The 22,366-nt window shown below is 28.2% G+C and overlaps 1 protein-coding gene across 1 annotated transcript in view; it reads right to left on the reverse strand.

Moving 5' to 3' along the window:
- The window catches only part of LOC107453149 (multidrug resistance-associated protein 1), a 45,858-nt gene extending 23,885 nt beyond the window's left edge, over window positions 1-21,973 (reverse strand). The window contains 17 exon segments of the mRNA XM_016069850.4: window positions 258-434; window positions 2,801-2,994; window positions 4,894-4,978; window positions 5,060-5,206; window positions 8,476-8,613; window positions 8,746-8,811; window positions 9,694-9,948; window positions 12,966-13,140; window positions 15,148-15,279; window positions 17,237-17,353; window positions 17,441-17,502; window positions 18,315-18,431; window positions 18,609-18,746; window positions 18,824-18,949; window positions 20,529-20,561; window positions 20,564-20,716; window positions 21,807-21,973. Of these exon segments, the coding sequence (XP_015925336.3) occupies window positions 258-434; window positions 2,801-2,994; window positions 4,894-4,978; window positions 5,060-5,206; window positions 8,476-8,613; window positions 8,746-8,811; window positions 9,694-9,948; window positions 12,966-13,140; window positions 15,148-15,279; window positions 17,237-17,353; window positions 17,441-17,502; window positions 18,315-18,431; window positions 18,609-18,746; window positions 18,824-18,949; window positions 20,529-20,561; window positions 20,564-20,716; window positions 21,807-21,839 (2,148 nt within the window). The 5' untranslated portion in view covers window positions 21,840-21,973.
- Window positions 21,974-22,366: the final 393 nt, after the last annotated feature.

The following is a 22,366-nucleotide window of genomic DNA, read 5'->3' on the forward strand; positions in this document are numbered from 1 at the left end:
ATACTTGATGTTATAATATTAATTCAAAAAATAATTAAGCATGAAAAAATATGCACCAAAACATAAAAAAGTGTCAATTTTTCTCTCAAAGCTTGCAAAATTGATGGCTTAATTCAATGACTAAATTCAAGATCTGATTGCAAAATGAAGACTGCTAATTAGGTCTGATTACAACTGCTATGTAAAATTATCATTTCACTGTGTAATTTTATAGTGTGAGCTACAGGAATAAGAAAACAAGTTAAAAACAAAGCTACCTTCTCTCCAATTTCAGTTTCATCACCAGAAGGTAAAATATCCAGATCAGGCCTCAAGCAACACAAATCTAAAATCTTATTGTACTTATCTTCTTTCATGGATTTCATCAGTAGGATGTTTTCCTTTAAAGTCTTGTTTAAAATCCAAGCTTCCTGAGGTACATATGCTATGTTACCCTAAAAAAAAATGGAATAGTGTTATATAATAACAGCGTAGTCAATCTCTAAATATAACTAAATTCAATGAGATTTTCAGAGTACAAATAGAAAACTTCACTAATTAACAAATTAACATAATTTTAATAGCAAGCTAAAAATGTACACATACATTTATACTTATAGCACATTTATACCTTAATACTGAAGAAAAAATTTTAATTAACATTAATACTGTTTAACATTAAAAATGTTCATTGTTTCAAACCTAAAATTTTCATCACATTAAACAAAAACATTTTTTATGATTCAACAAACTGTCATTTATGAATTCATTACTGGCTTCAGATAGGACTGCTTTTAATGTTTTGTCCTACTGTTTTGCAATGTAAGAAAACTGAAATTATTAATTAGAATAATTAAAAATGAACTATCTATCAAAATATATGGATGACAAGAAAAATAAATAAAAGAGAGATAAGATCATTTTTAAAACATACAATTTGATACATATAAATGCCAAATAATACATTGAATCACTTTATTACGTGTATGTAAAGTGACGTCATATTCACTTAAATGAATATGACAAACAACTGCTGATTGCTGATATTACAAAAAATTTCAGAGCTAAGGGAAAATTTCCTTCAGAATTTTAGATTTTCCAGGAGAATTTTCAAATTTCCTGAGAAATACAGATATAAACTATATCTATTTCTGTATTTTCATTTGTGCTTTATTCATGTTTTTTTTTAAATTTTTAAATACTTCTTTCTTCTACTCAAAGGAACAATATTATACAAAAACGGCAAAGTAAAATATATTTTTATTCATTTCTGGTATCTGTACAGAAAAGAGAAAAGTGGACTTCATTTCACCTTTATGTTATGAGAGGGGGACCACCAAGGCATTGGTAAAAGCAGGCCACCTAAAAGAAAAGTTCTTGTGCTTTTTTTAAAAATCCTGCCACATACTTCAAAAGAATGAAGTTTTTGTTAACTACAGATCTACAATGAAGTCTTAATTCTTCTCTTGACAGGTAATTATAGAAATCAATAATCAGTGTTATCAATCAGGCCAAAAACTATTGTCCATCAAGTCAGATTTTATCTCATATCTTGCATCTCAGTCCAGTGTACTAACTGTAGACAAAAACAGTCTACTCTAGATATTGATTTTAAATCAAAATAGTTGTTCAGAATCAAAGAAAAGAAGTAAATATGTTTAGTTTCTTTTTTATTTTTTTATTTTTATTTTTTTATTTTTGTTTTAACATTATGTGTATTTTATTTGTTCATTTGTTGGTTTTATTATGTGATATAATGAAATTTTCACTGAAACGAAAATTTAAACTTCTATCGTGAATTATAATTAGAAGAGACTTTTACTGCATATATATATATATATATTTAATGTTTCATTATTTATAAGCATTGTTATGCTTAAAGCTTCAGTGTCATAAAATAAATCTCAAAAAACTTATNTTTATTCTTCATTTTGATATATATATATATATATATATATATATGAGAAAAAAGGGTAACAATCATGGTGAGTGTTGTTAGGCCACGCAGATAGTAGTTGGAAGGCAAAAAATATTTTATTAGCTTCGCATAGTATATTCAGGACATTTTCTATCAAAGGCGGAGCTCAAATTCACACTCTAAAACTGTGTGCTTAATTTTTTATCCTAGGGCAAGTAGCAAAAGAATTTCCCTCTATTTTGTTATATTTGACGGGAGAAGGGAAATCCCAGGGATTACTATTGTTTTATGAACTAGGTAAACTGATTCCCACGAAAATTATAGGGAAAAATGTCCTTACTTTAAATTTATGCATACTTGGGCCAAAAATAGATTTAGAAACAGGATGTGGCTTTCTAAAAGTGTGAGATAGCATTTCGATTTGAATAAATAATTAGTAAAAAATCAGGAGTTGTTTTATAGCAAAGAAACTAACATAAAGAGATTAATAGAAGCTTTTTATGAAAACTGTTACAGTTTGCTACTTCTACTAGGTACTCTGGAGTGCACTTAACTAAACATTGCTTCATGATAGATTTCAAGAAAAGTGGCTTGACAACTATTTTCTTTCTACTGCTAATAGTATTAATAATAAAATAATATTTTAGAAAACTTAGAAAAAATTTATTTCAAAAAATCATCAAAATAAAATGTCAAATATATAGCTTATATTATATAGTTTACACCAAAAATGCCAAATATCTAAGAACCTCAATTTTGATTTTTGTTTGTAGCCCACATTTATTTTATAAAGTGCAATACGTTGTAGTATGTGATTATTTGCACTGAGAAGTAGCAATTTAACTAGCAAAACTAATAAACAAGTACCTCAGCATAATTCAAGTGTTTAGATTGAACACCTACTTTTAAATCCACTGAACCATACATTTTATACAGCTCTCCCAGGATGGAAGAAAGTAATGAAGATTTTCCACAACCTACAGGTCCAATCACAGCAACCAACTTGCCCATGGGAATGTGCAGATTAATATCGACAAGTACGGGAGAAATATCCAAATCCCATGTGAATGTAGCTTGTCTTATTGACACAACTTTTCCTAAATTTTTTAAATGTTATAAATTTTAACAATAGCATAAAAACATTCCATTTATATTTATTATATAAAAATAAATACCATATTAACAATTTCCTAACTTTGAATTTGAATTAAATAACAATTTACCATAACCAATAGCTGAAAGGTATGTCACAAGCTCAGCCTTGGCAACAAACTATCTAACTGGGATCTAAACTCAGCAAGGAATCATGGTGCCTTTTAAATTAGCCATGCCTAAAAGTACTCTTGTTGGTATGGTGTGGAAATTTGGAGAAGGGGTATCAGCTTCGGTGCCATCCATTACATCCAACAAGGATTAAAACTGCATAGTATTTGTGCCATAGCTGCTTAAAGAGAGAGCTCCGGAAAACATGGCTAGGTACAGTACAAAGTAAAATAAATTGAAACTTAAGAAAAAGGTTGTACGACTTAATTAATAAAAATAAAAAGTAAAGTAAAGCATTTTCCCAACAGCCCGAGTAAACCAGGGGCTCGTGGAGGTTAAGGCTTCACAATTTCGTGACCAACGGCATGATTGTGACAATGTGGTCAGCATTGTGCAAAGACCGCCTTTACTTCTCACACAAGCTGGTATCCAGCAATCTGAAGCTGGGTGGGCTTCAAGCCACCATGGGGGATTAACCCCAGGAACAGAAATCAGAAATTATAATATATTTCTTATCTTTATACAACATTATACAGATAAATCAGTAATTAATTCTCTCTTCTTTAGCATTAATAACAATTCGAAGCCGTCTTGGGACAGATTCAACGAGAAATTGGAGAGTGACAAAAGAGTTGTTTCATCCCATTTTTTTTTTTAATTATAAGTTGTTTCATTCCATATTTTCTTTCATTTTTCAAATACTTCCTTTAATTCTTTAACTTTCTTCTTTCAAGTTAATTTTTCATTATTCTCCACAAACACTAGGTCGGACTGAGATCAGGGGATGAAGAAGACTACTTTAAAATAGTGATTCCATTATCATCAAGCCATTTGACGGTTTGTCTTGAAGTTTAAGGACTAGCATTATTTTGTTCTAACAGAAAGCAATAATCACGGTAAAGTTTTTTTACAGTGGGAAGGAACTTGTGCTAACTGTTCAGAACTCCAATGATCATTTCTTCATGCTAAACACGATATTATATGCTTATCATTTACTGAGAAAATGAGAGGTCCTTCAGATTCTGGTCTTCTTTAAGAGCCTTGTTACTTTTTGAACAGTTTTTTCATACGAGAAATTCTAACTCTGTTCTTTCGAGTCCATTGTATCAGTTTTCAAACATCACGAAAAGCCATGCTTATTGAAATTTCAAGCTTCATTCTAGCCTGGAGATAATTCCTCACTCAGATCAAATTTTTAAAATGAAATATATTTTTATACAAAAAAATTTTGATTTGTACTGAGTAATTATGTCGAATAGTTTAATTTCTTTATAAAATCTTTTATATACAAAATAAAATGGTGACAAGAATCACTGAAATTGCAAAACTTTAGAAGTCTCAATTTTTTGTTCCGTAGTCTAGTCATAATTTGGAAGAAAGGCATGCTATTGGTCACACATTCATGCAGAAATCTGTCAAAGAAATGACAATAAATTCTGCTTTAGTTAAAGGAATTCATTGAAACTGGATATATTTTGTTAAAAAGATTATTTTTCCTTGTAACAAAAATTAAAAAATACTTTCTCATAGAATAATTATACTTTATTTTAGACAGTAAAAATTTTTACTAATTTCACTCATAGTTTAAAGTTTGTAAATATCAAAAAAGCATTAAAAAATCCTTCCGTACACTATTAACCAATATCAGTTTTCCAACATTATTCTTGTCCTATAAGTTAAGACATATCCCATAAGATTAGAATAATAAGAATTTTGCAGTTAAAAGTTCTTACCTTCATCAGGAAAATTTCCAACAGTAGTGAGATCTTTATTTTCAAGCGTCAAGAATTTTTTAAGTCTTCCTATGCCAACATTGCACTAAAAATATGTATTGCTTTGAGTTAAAAAAAGTTACACTAAAATAAGGCAAATGAAAAATTAATTCTAAAAATTGATTACTTGAACAATTTCATTTATAGCTTCTGGAAGTTCAAACATAGCATAACGTAACTGGCTCATAAGAGTAAGAGTAACAAACGCTCGGGTGGGATCCAGTACATTGTTACGATCAGCAAGTAAAAATGTAGCAAAACTGGCCGTAGAAACCTAAAAAAAAAAAACTTTTTTTTAACATAGTTGTGGTATTTATACAGCGGCAGCATTTGTAGCTTCACAAAAAAATTTCAAACACCTAAAACCTCTTCCAAAATAAAATAAAAATAAATAACTACAATGCAAAATAGTGAATTGTATTCATGAAACAAAATTAAAACATATATACGGAGAGTAGGTGAGCTTAATGTGTTATAGTTATAAGCTCTTTTACCTCAAAGCTTAATCAACAAAAAACTTTAAAATTGAATTATCTTAGCTTCAGATAGCTCAAGAGAGGGAACAGCTGAATTATGCCAATGTTTTTACTAAATAAAATGAAACTAACCAGTGTAATAAACTAAGTTATATGCAAAAATAAAGGGAAATAAAAAAAATACAGATTATATGACTCCAAAATATTTTCGTAAAACAAAACACAACTTTTTTTTATTTCCAGGTTTAATTCATATTTCCAGTTCATCTCCTGGCCTTAAATATATAATATTTATTTACTACAATATAGCCTATTTTATTTCAGTTCTTGTGGCATACATTTTCATTCAATTTAATTCAAAAAAAGTATTGTAAAATGATGAGGGATCCCTGTGTTCACTCAAACTCAATTGGGCTCACATTAAAAAAAAAGTTTCTTGTTAATATATCTATTTATATAAAAAAAATTGCTAGCAAAAAAATTCCATTTTTGTCCTTTTAGCAAGAATTTTGTAAGTCTTAAAATTCATCCTTGTCACACTTCTCAGGAGCTCTATATTATTATAATACATTTATAAAAATTATTCTATTTAAAAATAAAATTAAACATCGATCATCTTAATCATAAGTATATATTTTTCAGTAAATAAACTAAATTGAACAGTAGTTTAAATCATAATCAGGCATGTAATTAGGCTCTAATGTAAAATTCATAACCGATCATTTAATAAATATAACAAAGATAATTTTGTATTGTTTGATATATGCATTTAAAATCATTTTTAAGAATGAATAGCCCCATTTTTACTCATGATGGTATATTACAAAGTTGTAGCATGCTATCAAAAGCTGTAAAACAAAACATTCAAAAAATGATAATAACAATAAGTTTAAAAGAGACAGTTGTAATATTACGCACCTGAAGGGGGAGGGGTTTTATGATTTGCTTATTTTACTGACAAATGAGGAGAGTTTGAGCATTGCCAATGAAAAACTCTAAAACACTTTTGTTTTCATATTTTTTTATGCTGTAGTTAGTTACAGTTAATTTACATCGCAGTAGAGCTGCACGATGGGCTTTTGGCTATAGTTGTAAAATATCTTTAGAAGTTATTACTTAATATTTGAAGAAGATATATTCAAACTCTGTTTTGGTAATGGATATGTTTATGCTCATTCTTACTGTATCTTATATGCAAATACAGTGATCCCTCATTTTTCATGGTTAATGGGGACCAGAATCTTCCGCAAAAGTTTAAAAACCAGGAAGTAGGATTTGCCCCTAGGAATTTCCGTGTATGCGGGTAAACGAATGTTTTAAATATGTAAACAGTATTTTTACTCTACACATTTAAGACAAAAATTACAACAGTATACGTATTTACTTAAACGTACCGGTGTAATTAATAAGGTTAATTACAAAACTTTATACAGTATTAAACATTAATCAACATTGCTTTCTGAGAGAGGCGAAGAGTCTTGTGTTGGTGGCAGAGGAGAGGCTCTCACTTGACTCATAGAAGCTTTAGACTCACTCAGAGACTCTTCTGCTGAAGCCTGGATAGTCGTGCATCGCGTTTGGCCATAATTTCTTCCAGCTAGATTTCATGGTCTCAGTCTTCATGTCCTTTTAATGCTTGCTGAATATTAGACAAACATGAGGCAATGTCATAACTGCACCAGTATGCTTTCTGACGTCCGAGATTCTCTCAGAATATCATATCTGTATATTAACAACTCAAAAAAAAAAAAGAGAAACGAAGTTTCTGAAGAAATATTTATTTAAAAACATCAGTAATAAAAATGTCACAAACAGGGTGACGAAAAGAAAAGAAAGAATACCCAAATGATCTGCTTCAACAGAAGCTTAAATACAGATAATGGTTGACGTCATGATCCACGCAAGAACGACCAACAGCAAATGAAAATAAACTGGCCGATCCCCGCAGACCATGACGTCACCAACGCAAGTTGAGTGCATGAGATCGACGACCGAAAATCGAACCTCATACCTTTTAGCCTCTATTTGTCTAACACTTCCAAGTTGAATTCGTCATTGGAATCGTCAAATGCCGAGATGAGGCCCTTCATCGTATAGCGAGTGTAGAGTGCCTTAAAGGCACGAATGACACCTTGAACCATCGGCTGAATTAGAAATGTAGTGTTCGGAGGCAGAAACTCTATCTGCACACCATCATATTGCAGGTTAGCTGCATGGCCTCCTGCACAGTCCATCAGGAGAAGGACCTTAAACGTGAAGCCCTTTTCAGCCAGATACAGCTTCACCTGGGGGAATGAAGCAATGGAGAAACCATTTAGGGGTCAGAGCTTTCATTACCCAGGCCTTGGAGTTATGCATCCAGAACACGGGCAGAGCCGTATTTTTTTTTAATGCCCCATCTCTTCGTTTGAACATGCAGGGATCCTTCTCCCTCCCCTTAGCATAAACATGAAACAACGCTCCTTTCCGCAACGTGGCTGCTGACATGGTTGTATTTCTTCATTTTTATTTTTTGATGAACATTTTGGAAAAACCCGCAAAGCACTGAAGCCGCAAAACATGAAGCGCGAAGTGGCGAGTGAACATTGTAATGCAATCACACAAAAAAAAAAGATCAAAAGCTTATTGTCAGCAGTTAACTAGCAGCTGGCAAGAAAGTAACAACATTTATTAAAATATTTTAAAAAATTCCAACAGGATTAGCTAAAAAATAAATACAATTCTGAAAATAATTTTTTTTTTTATTTAAATCCCAGTTTATAATAAAAATAATTTCTGATTATTAATACACTCCTGTCTCAAATCACTACAGACCGAAATTGCGCCTTTACAGACCAAAATTCTGCTATGAAAAAAAATATTTTACTAAAAACCGAAAAGATTGAGAGATTTTTCCAATTCTCATAAAAATTTCATAATTATCCAAAAGCTTTAAACAAATTCTTTTCCTTTTCAGCAGAAAGAGTAGATTTGTTTGCATTGGAGATTTTCACGTAAGCATTGACGAAATAGGTGGCACATTTTGTTGCCATAAAAACACTAACACATCAGAATAAAAGATACCTACCATAACTGGGGCACAAAAGAAAACGAACTGCTCGATAGCAAAGCAAATCTGGTCATACAGAATTAATTTCAACTCTTCTCTTCTAGCTTTATCAATTTTTCTAGAAAAAGATATTTCCCAGGCATACAATTTTAGAATCTAAACAAAGATTAAAAATTTTCATTGTAAAAAATTAGAATCTTTCTTTTAAACACAAATATTAATTTTGGTATCAATAAATACAAAATATATAATCAATAATTGTAAATTAAGAAATAAAAAAAAACTTACCTTTATACCACTAAGAACTTCAGTCATATGCTTCAAACGTGTGTCTTTAAGCTTCATATATTTCTCCTGTCAACAGAATGAATTTAATTTATAAATAAACATAGTAAATTACAGTTTTTATGAAATAGTTTCTACCAGAACTACTTCAGTTAATCAAAATATTCGGATTATAGAGATTATCATAATTTTTTTAACCTATTCTTATTAACAAATTCTGGCTACCATGGCTTTTTCAAAGAATGGTGTTTTACAGTATATGAAACATAATTTGAAATGACACTTAATAAATTTACTTTTATCGACTAAGTTTAAAGACATTTTTTTTAAAAATTAATTACATAAGGATTTTTTTGCACATTGATAAAAAGAACTTAAAAATTAGAAGGAAAAAAGATAAATAAGGAGATAATGATTATAGAAAAAAAAAAGGAAATTCATGTGCAAATAAATTATGGCAGCACATTAGTAAAAAAGAAAGAACAAAAACTAAATACGACAGCAAAAAATTTTATCTATTTTGATTAACAAAAGTATTCAGATGAAAAAAGTTTGGATAATCAAGGCTAAACTGTATATGCTTAAAATCAATTACATAAGGATTTTTTTTCACATTCACAAAAAGAACTTAAAAATTAGAAGGAAAAAAGATAAATAAGGAGATAATGATCATAGAAAAAAAAGGAAATTTATGTGCAAATAAATTATGGCAGCACATTAGTAAAAAATAAGGAAAAAAAACTAAATACGAAAATATTGCAAGCATATAATACAGCAAAATATTGTATCTATTTTGATTAACAAAAGTATTCAGATAAAAAAAGTTAGGATAATCAAGGCTAAACTGTATGTAAAAATGTTAAAAAGGCTAAACTGTATGTAAAAAATGTTAAAAAGTATTCGATAAGAAAATTATGATAAACTTGTTTCCATATGATACATAATACTTACATTAAGTCTTGCACCAACTCTAGCTAAGCCAATACTAACAGGAAATAACAGAATTATAACTACAACACCAGACAAACTTGATGGTCCAATGTATTGATACATTATTCCGACAATCAATATTATTTTAATAGGACAAACAATACACATTGAAAGATTCCAAGTAAATTGGTAAACTCTTTCTGCATCAGTCGATAAAAGATTTGCTATGTTTCCACTTGTTAGCCCTTTTCTTGATACTGTTGATAACAATAAATTCTAAAAACAGAATGATATGAGTTAGCTTTAAAATTGTTTTCGACACATTTTTCAGCAAATAAAACAAAATTAATGAAATTACAATTTTAAAAAATTCTCTGCACAATTTGGTTTTTTAATAGTTACAAGTAGGACTGGGTGATATTAGAAATTATATATCGTGATGCATCGTCAGTTTTGCATCGCGATATAGTATTTTTGAATTTCATTTACTTGTAAGGCACAGAAAGTCAGATTTCTATCAAAACTTCATACTCAGATTGATTCAAATCAATTTATAAATTTGAAGATATATATGTTTTGCTTAAGAAAGATATTAAACAGATTGACTACAATGTACAAATCTTACTTAAAATATTTATTGAAATGTTTATTTAGAAATTCATAATACGCGTAAAACAAAGTGTTAAAAACTTTTTTTAAAGCGCTTTTGACAAATTAATATTTTCTCTTACTATTATGCATAAATAAGCACATAATTATTAAGTTTGATCGTAATGTTCAATTTCTAAATGAAACGTTAAAAATTATTTGTATGTTTGAAACAAAGTGCTAAATAAATTTTAGAAAAAAAAAACACTTTTAAAACACTATTTTTTATTATTATCATTTCAGTTATTATAGTTCTATTATAGTTCAGTTACGTCACACTAGAGCTGCACAATGGGCTATTGGCGACGGTCTGGGAAACATCCCTGAGGATGATCCGAAGACATGCCATCACAATTTTGATCCTCTGCAGAGGGGATGGCACCCCTGCTTCGGTAGCCCGACGACCTGCATGCGAAATCGAGCACTTTACGGTAGAACAGTTTAGCAAGGACCAATACAGCACACCCTCGGTCCCTACGCAGACTGATCCAAATGGTCACTCACCCGCACACTGACTGCAGCCAGTGATGCTTGACTTCGGTGATCGGCAGGGAACCGTGTCTTAACGATCAGTCCACTGCGGGACCTTATCATTTCAGATAAATAATTCAATTTAAATTAAATAATGACCGAATTATGAACGAAAAACAACGTAAGATTTAATTTCTTAAAAATAAAAAAAATTTCATTTTCGATAATATATTTAGCTAATTAACAAATAATATGAAAAGAATATTTTTTAAAAAAAATTATTATACTCTCTAATAAAACGAAGTGCAAAATGATTTTAAAAAATGAATAAAATACGCAAACCTTTCAAATTTTTTTGTATAAACAAAGTTGATTGACTTATGTCCAAATCCAAATGACAAAAATAAATTTTGTTTTAACTTTATTTCTAAAAATAAAAACAACAAAATTTATAAATTTAAAATCAGTAATAAAAACTCATTAAATTATTAAAAGTTTCACCCGAAAAGTTTTTAATAAATTAAAAGAAAGTAAAAAAATAACCTAACAAATTCAATTCTTTATGGGCGCCTAAATTAGATTGCCGATAATTTTCACATTTAAAAATAAAAAGAAGTTTTTTTTAAAAAAAAACTTATCTAATTAATGAAGAAACTCTTCTTTATATATTCTTTTCAATAATAGATTGCCTTCAGAACAAGGTAACATCGGCGATCACGAAGTTAGTCCCACTGAAAATAATCTACAAGAAAAGTCGCGACAAAGAAAAAAAAAGCTAAGAGGTGCGAAAAGGAACATGCGATATAACGATATGTGTTCTCAAAACTCTGATTCTGATTCTACAGCTCACCAATCAAGGCCATTTACACATAACGAAACGAACATCGTCTTCCACAGCGCGAGTCGACATCGGAACGTAAGAGAAGAGTCTTATATCGCTATATCGTTTTCTTATATCCTTGCCTGTCTTAGATCGCTATATCGTTTTGCGCTCGTTGTCTTTACTCGACTGCTTAAATCAGATTTCTGATGCATCGCCTTGAATGAAAGTCGCTGTATCGTCTTGCCGATATATGCGTTAAATCGATATGTCTCGATACATCGATTTATAGCCCAGTCCTAGTTACAAGATAAAAAAATAAGCAATTAAATTATGTGTGTATCCAAGGTTTATTGAAGGTTGCTAATATTCACTTAAAAATAAGTCTTTTTAATATAAAATATTCCTTCTAGCATTTTTTTTTAATGCTTGATATAAAACACAAAAAATAGAGCAGTTATATATATTATTCACAAGGTCCCCCATCAGGGGGGAAGGTGGGCTCACGATGCGCCCACTTATAGCTTGGGGGGGAATCTTTACACTAAATAAAACGAATAGTTTGGGGGGGAATTTAGACGAGATAATTATTTTGTTTTTAAGTACATAAATAAAAGAAGCAACGTAGCACTATTTCGAACAAGCTAACATGAAAGGGGGAAGTTAGCAAATTTTTTTTTGGGGGGGGATGAATGCGCCCAAGAGCTTGGGGGAGATGGGGGCCACTGATAAGGAATATTGTTTAGAAGCAAACCAATAATACACATTTTTTTTGTTTATTCCCAAAAACAAATGACAAAGTTGTTTACTTTTATAAAAAGAAAAAAAAAATCTATATTTGAGTTTTATTTTCAAACCATTTTAAATAATTTTAACATATAAACAATTAGCTATACAAAGAAAAAGATATAGTAAATATAATGAAAATAAAAATAATGCAATGGATCGGACGCCTGGAGCGAATGAGTGATGAAAGAGCAACAAAGGAAATCTATATGGGGAAAACTAGAAAAGAAGTGAAAGATAGGAATTACCAGAAAAGATGGCTGGATGTGGTAGAGGGAGATCTAAAAAAGATGAAAATCATAAAAAAGAAAGATAAAAACCAAGTACAGGAAAAAGAGGAGCCATGTGGTAAAGGAGGCCCCCTCATGGATGCCCGTAATGCCGAAGAATAAGTAAGCATAAACAAGTAAAATATAGAGTGAAATATTTAATTTCTGCATAAAATTTTAAAAAAGAAAATTAAAATAATGTGTCTTTTTGAAATTGTATAGACATGTTGATGTTTGAAATAAATAATAAATTATGTAAGTTGAATCTTAAACAGAGATGCAATAAAAAATGGCTTTACCTTCCTAAATATAGAATTCATTAGAGCTGACTTCATTTGTACCCCACAACTCATGAACAGATAAATAGCATTATTTTGTATAATTTTTCCAACAAAATCCACTGAAAATATTATCAAGGCATAAAAGTATCCTCTCCAGGGATAATCATCATGTTCCGCAAAATCAAGAATACGACTAAAAATTACAAATTTCTTTTTAATGAAAATAAATGTAATTAAGAAATACATCACATCATATTAGAAAAACATGCTTGACACTAGCCTGGCAATAACCTCATGTAGTGTCAAAGCTTGCAAACATTTCATTTCTTATATCTGATAACGTGATTGTTAAACTCTTAATTTGTGAATTTAGGTTTAAAACTTATTGGAATAATAATAAAAAAATTGAAAATTGTACTGATTCTAATGTGGAGCAATAATAAATTAATATGATAAAACATTTTAACGAAATAAAGATTAAAAAATTTATTCTAACTTATAATGGCCTTGATTCAACATCAACACAACTTTAAGATATAAAATATTATCAGTATTTTTACAACTTAAAAAGTTTATGCGATTTTTCGCAATATGAGCATTAGTATTTTCAGAAAGTCAACAACCAAAAAGGAATCGAAATTAATAATGAAATCAATTTAATCAAAGTTAAAATATTTCTTTTTTAAATTAATTGATAAAGGGTCATTATTAATTGCCAAAATCTGATATAATATGCCATAAAGCTTTTAAAATTACATTGCTCCACATGCCTGGCCATGTGAAAATTCCAATCAGGCATTCACCTGATACCTTTACAAATTACATTGCTCCAAATCAGGCATTCATCCGATACCTTTAAAATAACATTGCTCCACATGCCTGGGCATGTGAAAATTCCAATCAGGCATTCACCTGATACCCTAATATGCTAATCCAGGCATTTAAATATTCAAACAGAAATACTTTCAAATAACAAATAAGCACTTCTCGAACTTTGACAAAAAATTGCTAAGATGTTGGGCGAGGTAAATAAATGGCAACAAAGGGTAGGGGAAACATTCATTATGACCTATAACACTTGAATATTATTGAATTTAATAATTAAATAAGAATTTATTAAACAATTTTAGATTTTTTTTTCCTTTGTTTACCTACATTTTTTTAAAACGAAGTTTAACCCTATTGCTACACACAAGAAAATAATTATAAAAGTTTATAACATCACTTTGAAGGAATATGTTGAAGTGCATGCACTTGTCTATAGAATTTAATAATTCTGATAATATCACTTCTTTTTTAATAAGAATGCTCTCTGCCTTAACTCTATCAAGGATAATTCTAGTTTGATATTTGTACTACTTACCATTTCTGATTTAAATTTAAAATGAAATTGCTGATGTAGATGATGCTTAACATATTTTTTGAAAGGTTAATAATAGGTACATTCATATGTTGTTGTTTTTTTTTTTAATAATATGAAATAGAAAAAAATGTTTGGTAATATACTTGCTTGAGCATGTAAACATTTTGTGATTTTTTCAAGAATTCATATGCTTTCTTTAACATGAAACCAAAAAACATTTTCGGGCATGCATTTTGTAGACAAACATGCCTGTCTGGTCATGTAATTTTGAGAATTTTTCGCCTCCCAATGTAATGACCCGGGTTCAAATCCACACAGTAGCTGGTTAATATGATTTCTGCTCCCGGTTAACATCAATTACTGTGTTAGAATGTATAATATCCTCAATGGTAGATGGATCATGGGTTAAATTTCCCTTGCTGTCAGGCTAACCCGGTGAAATTTTTATGGTTTTCCTCTCCCTGTAACCCAAATGTGGGTCAATTCAAATACAAAAATCCTCCACAAAAAACTAGCTAGTCTCGATCCTTGATTCAAGAGTTCCCTTGTCTTCTGGATTGGGTTCTAAATTGCAAGGCTACAGAATTACATATTGATAGTCTTAAATTCTGAATTGGGTTAGCTGTTCAACGTTGGTTATAAAATAAAATAAAAACATGCTTGTCTGAGCGTGTTAAAATATTTAAATCTTTGAGCACTGGTGTATAATTACAAAATTATAAATTTAAAAAAAAAAATTATAGTATTTTAAACTTCAATTTTTTTTTCTTTTGACTGGCTGAAATTTTACAAAAACTAAAAATAAATACTTATTAAAGGTTAAAAATAATAACTTACTCTAATAAAAGAGGTGGCAGCAGAAGAGTTATAATAAATAGAAAATCACAAATTAGTGAAATAGTAACCCATGGCCAGAAGGATTTTACCAAAGCCCACATAAGATTATGAGATTTTAGTAATTCAGGATAACTGTAAAAAATAATAACAAAATGTAACACTTTAAAAACCAATCTAAAATCAACTTTACCAAATGTATAAAAAATGTTAAAATAAAATGTTTAAAAAAATTATATTTTTTAAATTAGACTAAAAAAAATATTTTTTCTTTTACCTAACACACCTAAAATGAAAAACAAAGGTTATGTCATTTTTGAAAAATATGAAGTTTCAGCGTTGATAGAAGTACATTACACAAATCAGTAACTCCATTTTTTCAGTTTTTGGTTTGTTTTTTTTTAATTTTCTTTAAGTATATTGTCATAAATGGATTGAAATTAAATGATTTTGCTTGCATTTATTGACTTTTACTTGCATTTATTTGATATTTTTTTATTCTCACAATATCTGTTAAGCATTTGTCATAATCATTTACATCTGAAACTAAAAATTGTCATCCTTTTTTTATTCTGTTTTGAATTTTGTAGTTTTTTAAAGAAAAGGTTTTTGAAAAATAACAGTGGAATTCAGTGTTTAATTCTCAAATTTTAATAGAAATGTTAAATTTCTCTAAGGAGTTTTTTTTCAATAAAACTTTAATTAGATTCAGCAATAAATATTTTTTCTACATTTGTTTGCCACGGAAAGTTACTGGGAGTCCCAAAAATAACTGACGATACGAAAAATCTATTTAAAAATATAAGGAAATAGAAATGCACCACTTGCTGTCTTCTGCTTAGGTAACAAAGTTTTTTCCCCAACCTTTAAAATTAGTTACCAGTTTTGTAAACAGAAGGTTTTGATAACTAAGAAAAATTGCAATAAAATGCTTTTAAAAATAACCACCATTTTGTAGCAACAATGTAGTTCAGTCTGAGAACAAAACTGACAGATACACATACGAATATTTATTACTATAAAATATTCGTATTGACACATACAAATATTTGTATTGTCAAGCAACAGATAAAATCATTTTACAAATTTTCCAGACAACACTGCAGTAAACTTGATAGTGGGCCATTTTTAAACTCCTTGCATTTATGCAATTAAAGAGCAAGGTGGGAATAAATTGAACTAGAGGAGGTTACCTGAAATTTTATAGAACTATAAGAGGAACAAAGCCATCTATGAAACAATAACATCCTTTTTCACAAAAAAACCATTTTATATGCATTGGACCAAATTAATTATTGTTTTATAGTTAGAGCCGACCACAATAAATCTGAGATGAGCATACACATGGTATTTCCATTTAAATGAATATACAGAAAAAAATATTTTATTATAAGAGTTAGATTAATACTGATTTGAATCACTAAAACTATTTTTATATAAAACTGAACTTAAAAACAACTGATTAAATACCTTTAAAAATTTTCGAATTTTGTACTACTTGTGGTTTAAAATTTTGCCAAAAAAAGGACAGAGTGGCATATGACAGTTCAGAGTTATTAAAAACGTTGCCTTATCCAAGAAGAAAAAAACTGCTTTTTCCTTATTAAAGAATATTTTGGGCATCATTGTATAATTTTGTAATCTTATAATTTCCCAATTTAATGAACAAAATTGGAGATCTAAGTCCTGAATTTAACAATGAGGGGTTTTTTTCTTTGAGGTTTTTTAAAATTTATGCCAATAAACCTACAATGTTTTTAATAGTTATAGCAACAAAATTCAATCACATTTCTTGGTTATTAAAAATTTACTAAAAGTACATGTTACAGCAAAGCATCCCTCTTCAATACAAGATATGCTGGTCCATTAACAGCCCTGTACTTTATAAATCAATAAAAATTTAAAAGTTTTATTAAAAATCTTCATTTTTTATAAAAATTGTTGCTAGAATTTTGGACACCCTGCAAAGCCAATTAAATAATTAATAACATTAATTTCAAAATAAAAAAACACTTTATATACATATTAATGTTAAATATATATTTCAATGATTAACTGTCAATATATACAGAATGAAAGCTCACACACTTACTGATAAAAGTTCCAATGATTTGTAAATGCATTATAACAATACTTTGTGGTAAGTCTGATACTAATTAATCCAAGATCACAAACTGACAGAAATTTCTGTGTACTTAAATAAATATACCTGAAAATAAAATATATATATATAAGTTATGTAAATATTACAACAGAGGAAAATGTATTTATTATAAAACGAACAATTTTTACATACTTGTTAAACCATGCAAATGAGAGGAATGAAAATATGGATACATCATCAATAACTTTACTGGGCTATAAATATATGCAAAATAAATTTATATAATAACATCTACAGTTATTCAGATTAAATAAATTTTCAGGTAAATAAATTAAGTCGGAAGCAAAGTTGAACAAACATTTTTGAATGAAACATTTTATTGCAAAATGTAATAAAATAAATAAAATGTATAACTTATGAATACTAAATTAAGCAAAGCAATTAAGCGAGGACTATAAAAAAACAAATAAACATTTAAACAGAGAAATTTAACTTTTTGTTTAATTAGTCTTATTTCAATTAGTTTCATATAAAATGATTTGACTCCATTAAATTTTATTATGAGCGGGTTATAGGATTATCCAATATGCAATTAAGAGAGGAGAACTGCAATAATTTACTGCAATTTTCAGGATTTTAACAAGAGGCTAAATTTAATGCTAGTAAATGAACAGGTCAGAAAATGCAGCATTCTTAAAAGTTTCAAATTATTTTGGAGTAATGGGAGGTTAGTAACATTAGAATTTAATTGCATTTTTGACAGTGGACAATACAGCTTTATGGATTAGTACATTACTCCTCTTCTGAAGTTGCATTTTTGACAGTGGACAATACAGCTTTATGGATTAGTACATTAGTCCTATTCTGAAGTAAATAGTGTGGTATTAAATTATATAAAGCTATTAACTTTTTATATTTTATTTAGTTACTTACTAATAACTTGTTATGGCCTTGTATAGAAACAACACCAACAATTATTAAATAATATAAAATAATTAAAACTCTGTTAGTACATAACAATAAATTTGAAGTTAAACAGAAATGTAATGAAAAATAAATGTTATACCTGTAAAGAATTTAAACTTTTTTCATCAGCAAAAACAGATAAAATCAACTGCACATATATAAATGGGTACACAATCATACTCAAAACAAAGACAGTTTCTGATGTAGGTTTTAAATCCTGTAACATACATACATGTATAAAGAAATTTATTAACATATCAATGAAAACAGTTACAATAACAACCTTGTCAAAAAATAAAAGACGGAGAGAAAAAACTCAGTGAAAATTAATACGTTGAAAACATAAAAATTATCTTACTACATTATAATGCAATATATAGTTGAAATAACTTACTAAAACAAAATAGTTCAATATTGCAGATCTATGGAGAATTAAACTTATTAATGAGAAACACAACCAAAATATCGACAGCAAGTATGATGTAGTGACACCAGATGTTCTATGCCTCAATAAAATTACAGTAGTTGTAATCTGTAAAATGTAACAAATTTAATCAAAAATGCACTGAATAAAAATGCAATAATTAATAAATAAATAAAAATTCTTACAAATAAAATAACCCTTGAACATGATGATAATATAACAGAGTGAGGTACATTGAATGTTGTGACTTTCTGGCATATGACAATGCCACACCACATAATACTCAGTATTAGTAAACTTAGAGATAAAACCTAAAAAAATATAAACATATACGTGAGAATGTTTTTTTTTAAAAATTGTGATGAATTGAATTATAAAATATACATTCATAAATAACAAAAAACTTGTAGACTTCTTAAACCATTAGTCTTGATAGCCACACTCGTAACATCATACCTCATTTGTCATAGCGTGACTGTCAGATTTTCTTTATTTACTTTTTATAAGAATATGGTTAATAATGCATTTTTTCAACGGTAAGGAAACATTTTACATCAGTAATAAAAGTTATAGTGAAAATAAAATTTGTAAGTCACTTTTCAAAAAATCTGTGAATAATGATTTTAATTGGTGCTAATCTAACGTAATATTCATGTAAAATTTGAAACTGTGATTATAATTCAAAAATGCTTTTCTATTAATTATTCATAGTTACGATTAATTATTCATTTAAAAATAATGTAGAGTTTTTAAAGGAATGCAATTATTTCAAGAATAAAATTTGTTTATGTGTTAAAAAAAAGTTTACAAGTCAATGTAAAGGCTACTTAACAAGCTTTATTAAATTTTTACATGCATATTTAAAAATACAATATTTTTCCATACAATCCATATAAATATACATTTTTCATTGCTCAATTAAAAAATTATACTAATTAAAAATCAATTAAAAGTATTACAGACATACACACACAAACAATTTAACAAAAATGCAGATATAAGTGTTTCTAGCTTTGCCAGAGCCCAAGGTCAAGAAAACTGCACAACTGAGTTTTAGTTAGCTTTGAAATTTAATTCACATACAAGATTTAAGAAAAGCACTGAATATTGATACTTAGCTTACTTTTATCTCTTTTTAACATATAAAAAAAAACATTTAAAGCTGCTTGTTTTCTAATTTATAACTGTATGTGAAATGTTGTATATTATGTTACTTCAAAAAATATACTATTTTACAAGTATTTATACACACCTTTTTTGCTTTAATTATTTGAATAAATTGTTCTTTATTAAATCAAGTGATTAAATTCAAAATTTTTATTTGCCTTGTAAACATACACATTATATGTTAGTAAAGAAAGTGATTTTATGACTTTTTTAACTTTCAAACTGTATTTTAGTGAACATAAGCGCATGTGTTAACTACAAAAAATTATAAAAATGAAAAACACTCTTTTTTTTTCACTTAAACAATTTCTCTTTTATCTTACTATTTTTTTCTTTTTTAATTTTTCATTATTTAAAAGAAAAAGTAAAAGAGCTTTGATGTTTTGTCCTTTCACAGAATGCACTTAAAATATTATAAAATATAAATATTTTCTGATATAAACAATAGAATAATACTTTATAAATAAATCATAAAATTAAAAACAATAAAAAATTTCTTAATAATCAATTTGAAACAGAACAAGAGGAAGTGGATAATAAGGCTTCCAGTTACTAATCCAATTTTTTTCAGTAGATCGATATATCCCTTCACTAGTAATATTTTATACAATCAAACAATTTAAATATTTGAACAAAAAAACAACACACAAATATATGCAATAAAGATGGTATTTAAAATAATTCTTGTTAAAAAAAAATAAACATCAATGTAAAAAAAATTACCAGTTTTGAAATATTCAACCATGTCCATGGTAGATATCTTTGAGATCTTTGGTAGATATCTTTGGAAGTAAAATAATATTAATAAAAAATATAAAACTAAACATCAAAGATGGAGCAGAAACCAATGCTGTGTCTTGAAAACATTGTGAGAAATCTGGGATTTCACTATACCAAGTCTTGTTAAGATCCTTGAAAAACAAAAAATGAGTATTTTAAATTAAATAACAAATAAATAAAATAAGTCAGACCAAAGAAAACACACAAAACTGAACCATAGTACAAAATTTTCTGTGGCCCTTCCTGCAGAAAGTCTTATTTTCATATTTTGTAGAATTTTTGAATAGAATTTATCAAAATTGTAGGTTTCAGGCTAAGCATTATACATAAAGGAATTCTTGTAAATTATGTTTTTAGAAAATTCAGGAAAAAATGTTTAATTTTTTAAGGATATTTGACAGGGTCTACAGCCCTGGGTAATGTTCCTGTCTCCCTCCTTTGAGTATGGCTTTGAAATCAAATGATAGCAAAATGCTTCACTTATATATATTAATTATACCTATTATTTTACAAGAATAATTTTTTTATAATTTAAATTAATTTAATCAATTCCTTTAAATTCATTCACTTAATTTGTAAAAATAATCATAAATAAAAATACATAGAAAAGATGATTTTTCACAACAAAATAATAATTATACCTAACATATAACACAAGGGATTAACCAAATAATAGATTTTCAGAATTTTTTCAAATTTGCTTACAAAAAAAAAATAATAATAATAATACTGAATTAAAAATGTTTTAGAAAAAAATAATTGCTTTTAAATATCATACCATTCTTCTAAGTAATGTATCCAACAAAAATTGTTTGCTAGCTGTACAAAATGTAAGGGCTAATTTTAATATAATTTTCATAAAAAATATAAATACAAATAGAGATTATACAGACTTTTAAGGGGAAAAAAGTCTTAAAAACATTTATCTATTTTTAATTCTTCTTGACACTGAAATATCAATTAATAATCAGAATATGAATTTCGATTATGATTGCAAATTCAGTTCTCGTTTGAAATTATTAAAAAATATCTAATGATATTTTTTATTTGATTTTATGCAACGATACATATCAGCAGTTAAAACATTAAAAAAAAGACATTACCGGATAATCTTAACAAAAACATCAGAAAACATGGTAGATTTAAATAATAATTATAATATTAATTGAATCGGAAAATTTTAATCATAACACATAAATAAAAAATATTCACTTGACTAACCCAGAATTTATCATCACAAAAGTTTCCATTCATAACGATCCTTGTTTTAAAAATATAGCATATTCTAACCTTCCTCAGGCGGAAATTCGTTACTGAAATAGGAGAAAAACATGCAGCTTTGTTATACTTTCGTCATTGTCAATCAAATTCAGTAATTCAAGCGAAAATTGCGCATGTGCAGAAACAAAAAAGGGGATGATTTACTTATTTTTGTGTTGAGATAATTTCGGGGAGTTAAATTAAAAATATGAATGAAAAAACATGCACGGAAAAACGAAGGAAGGAAAAACAAAGAAAAGTAAACATCAAGACGTCACCATGGTTACAAAATATGGTGAAAGTTGAGTTGCATAACATTTAACAAATATCTAATACAAATATCTTTCTGCGCCATCTTCGCTTAAATTCAATAAGCACATAAAAGATGCTCGAGCACACAAAAATGTGCAAACGGATTGTGCAAAGTTGTGCAATCCCGCTTTCTCACTTAAAATTGCTCTACCAAATTATGACAAACAGGCATAGGGTTCCTCTATAAACCTTCAATTGCGAACTGACTC

This window comes from Parasteatoda tepidariorum, chromosome 9 (genome assembly GCF_043381705.1).
Source record: "Parasteatoda tepidariorum isolate YZ-2023 chromosome 9, CAS_Ptep_4.0, whole genome shotgun sequence".
NCBI classification, from domain to species: Eukaryota; Metazoa; Arthropoda; class Arachnida; order Araneae; family Theridiidae; genus Parasteatoda; species Parasteatoda tepidariorum.